The following is a 3,656-nucleotide window of genomic DNA, read 5'->3' as shown; positions in this document are numbered from 1 at the left end:
TGGTTTTTCCTGTGGTCATGTATGGATGTGAGAGTTGGACTGTGAAGAAGGCTGAGCGCTGAAAAATTGATGCTTTTGAACTGTGGTGTTGGAGAAGACTCTTGAGAGTCCCTTGGACTACAAGGAGATCCAACCAGTCCATTCTGAAGGAGATCAGCTCTGGGATTTCTTTGGAAGGAATGATGCTAAAGCTGAAACTCCAGTACTTTGGCCACCTGATGCGAAGAGCTGACTCACTGGAAAAGACCCTGATGCTGGGAGGGATTGGGGGCAGGAGGAGAAGGGGACGACAGAGGATGAGATGGCTGGATGGCATCACTGACTCGATGGACGTGAGTCTCAGTGAACTCCGGGAGTTGGTGATGGACAGGGAGGCCTGGCGTGCTGCGATTCATGGGGTTGCAAAGAGTCGGACACAACTGAGCGACTAATCTGATCTGATCTGAGCAGGTTCTCCATCTATTCCTCGCTCAAGTTTGCAGCTGAGGGAAGGGACAGATGTGTGATTTTGTTTTCCCAGGTGGTGTTGCAATAACAGCAGTTTCCTTCTGTGTTCACGCGCTCGTGTGCGTTAAGCTGACTGACCTCATTAGCAAAGGTGTAGGTGGGAACACCTTGGGGAGTGCCGCCTCTAGTCACGGGCTCTCCTGATAAGACATGCGCCTTGTGATGTTCCTGAAACTCCTGCTGCATTCAGATCTGTCCTGCTCAACTGAACAGAGCATTTTTGACTAGAAGAATTATTCAAAGATGACCGACATATATGAGTATCCAGTGTTTCTAGTTTTCTCTTCCTCCTGCCCAGAGGTTTTATGAAGTGAGTCTTCTGTGCTAGATACTGAGAATACCATGATGGAATGAGAAATACTCGGAAACAGTACGCGACAGGGCAAAGCAGGATACGAGACAAGAGCAGTTAGGGGATGTTGTGTGAACAGAGGATGTGCAGGACCTGGAATGTGACTCCTAGCAGAATGGGGCTTGCTAAGAATCCAGAGGGTGGCATATTAACACTTTGTGTTATTTCCTTTAGTAACATTCTGTGAAATGTTGGTCTAAGAAGCAGGAATGACAAGGTGTTCTGTACTGGGGGTGTGAGGGGAAGGCAGGGCTGGCTGATTTCTCCAGGTGCCTCCCAGGCTGATGAGTCAGCACATTATGATGCTCTGGTGTTTCAGATGTAAGAACTTACTTACACAAAATTCTAAAAGAGATGTAAACTAGAGTTGAAAATTATTAGCATGTTGAAACAGATAATGTAGAAAGATGAAAATGTATCTAACATAGAAATCCTGAGACATCTAATTTGGCCATCTTTTCCTTTGTAGGAAGATGACATTTCCTGTGAGTTAAGCAAAGAGAAGAGGCGAGTGAAGAAGAAGGTGTCTTCTGGGGGAGTTTTTGTGAAAAGGTACTAATCAGTGAGATAGCTTTAAATAAACTTGCTCGATTTTTTCTATTTTTAAATAGATATAAATGTAAATCTATATAAATTCATCTCAGAATTACTCTGATGTGCAGTTATTCCAATTCTGAAGGCAGAAATATGTTACACAGTGTCAAAGGGATTAAAATTACATGGACTCAGTTGTATTTCCCCTCCCAATATACTTTTTATATATTTATGTAGGCAAGTCAAAACTCTGTATTTGTGAATTATTAATTTTGCAAGTATTTACATAAACTTTATAATGCAGTTAGTAAAAAAAGGTTTAGTTATAGATATTAAAGATTATTAAAAGTTCTGTTATGGCTTCATAATAAATTATATTTCTTCTACTTTCTAGAGTACTATTTTACCAGTGTAGGCATAGCTTTTTTCCCCCAACTTTTCAAATGACTTTTTAAAAATAATTTATTTTATTGAGATATAGTTGATACACAATGTTAATTTCTTCTGTACAACAAAGTGGTCCAGTTACATAAATATACACACATTCTTTTTCATATTCTTTCCCATTATGGTTTATTATAGGCTACTGAATAGTTTCCTGTGGTACACAGTAGTACATTGTCGTCTACCCCTTCTGTCAATATATAGAATAGTTTGCATCTGCGAGGCCCAAACTCCCACTCCATCCCCCTCCCCTCCCACCCGTGCTTGCCTTGGCAACACAAGTTTATTCTATTGGTGAGTCTGTGTCTGCTTCATAGTTAAGTTCATTGGTGTCATACTTTTAGATTCCACATGTAAGTGATATGTCTCTAACATGCTTCGTTTAGTATGATGATTTCTAGGTTCATCCATGTTGCTGCAAATGGCACTATTTCATTCTTTTTTATAGCTGAGTAGTATAGCCGTTCATTTGCTGATAGACACTTGTTTCCACATCTTGGTTATTGTGAACAGTACTGCTGTGAACAGAGAGGTGTATGTACCTTTTTGAATTATAGTTTTGTCTGCCTGTATGGAATGAGGTTTGTGACACTGTACAGGAGACAGGGATCAAGACCATTCCCATAGAAAAGAAATGCAAAAAAGCAAAATGGCTGTCTGGGGAGGCCTTACAAATAGCTGTGAAAAGAAGAGAAGCAAAAAGCAAAGGAGAAAAGGAAAGATATAAGCATCTGAATGCAGAGTTCCAAAGAATAGCAAGAAGAGATAAGAAAGCCTTCTTCAGCGATCAATGCAAAGAAATAGAGGAAAACAACAGAATGGGAAAGACTAGGGGTCTTTTCAAGAAAATCAGAGATACCAAAGGAACATTTCATGCAAAGATGAGCTCGATAAAGGACAGAAATGGTATGGACCTAACAGAAGCAGAAGATATTAAGAAGAGATGGCAAGAATACACAGAAGAACTGTACAAAAAAGATCTTCACGACCCAGATAATCACGATGGTGTGATCACTGACCTAGAGCCAGACATCCTGGAATGTGAAGTCAAGTGGGCCTTAGAAAGCATCACTACGAATAAAGCTAGTGGAGGTGATAGAATTCCAGTTGAGCTATTCCAAATCCTGAAAGATGATGCTGTGAAAGTGCTGCACTCAATATGCCAGCAAATTTGGAAAGCTCAGCAGTGGCCACAGGACTGGAAAAGGTCAGTTTTCATTCCAATCCCAAAGAAAGGCAATGCCAAAGAATGCTCAAACTACCGCACAATTGTACTCATCTCACACGCTAGTAAAGTAATGCTCAAAATTCTCCAAGCCAGGCTTCAGCAATACGTGAACCGTGAACTTCCTGATATTCAAGCTGGTTTTAGAAAAGGCAGAGGAACCAGAGATCAAATTGCCAACATCTGCTGGATCATGGAAAAAGCAAGAGAGTTCCAGAAAAACATCTATTTCTGCTTTATTGACTATGTCAAAGCCTTTGACTGTGTGGATCACAATAAACTGTGGGAAATTCTGAAAGAGATGGGAATACCAGAACACCTGATCTGCCTCTTGAGAAATTTGTATGCAGGTCAGGAAGCAACAGTTAGAACAGGAAATGGAACAACAGACTGGTTCCAAATAGGAAAAGGAGTTCGTCAAGGCTGTATATTGTCACCCTGTTTATTTAACTTCTATGCAGAGTACATCATGAGAAATGCTGGACTGGAAGAAGCACAAGCTGGAATCAAGATTGCCGGGAGAAATATCAATCACCTCAGATATGCAGATGACCCCTCTCTTATGGCAGAAAGTGAAGAGGAACTAAAAAGCCT

The 3,656-nt window shown here is 40.8% G+C and overlaps 1 protein-coding gene across 7 annotated transcripts in view; it reads left to right on the top strand.

Annotated features, from left to right (window-relative positions):
* The window catches only part of ANKRD42 (ankyrin repeat domain 42), a 56,162-nt gene extending 54,383 nt beyond the window's left edge, over positions 1-1,779 (top strand). For all 7 annotated transcript variants that reach the window (XM_010853200.1, XM_010853198.1, XM_010853199.1 and 4 more), the window contains one exon: positions 1,329-1,779. In XM_010853200.1, the coding sequence (XP_010851502.1) occupies positions 1,329-1,418 (90 nt within the window). In that variant the 3' untranslated portion in view covers positions 1,419-1,779. The remainder of the gene's footprint in view (positions 1-1,328) is intronic.
* Positions 1,780-3,656: the final 1,877 nt, after the last annotated feature.

Source organism: Bison bison, unplaced genomic scaffold (genome assembly GCF_000754665.1).
Source record: "Bison bison bison isolate TAMUID 2011002044 unplaced genomic scaffold, Bison_UMD1.0 scf7180017864324, whole genome shotgun sequence".
In the NCBI taxonomy this organism is placed as follows: Eukaryota; Metazoa; Chordata; class Mammalia; order Artiodactyla; family Bovidae; genus Bison; species Bison bison.
This window is presented reverse-complemented; position numbering and strand designations above follow the sequence as displayed.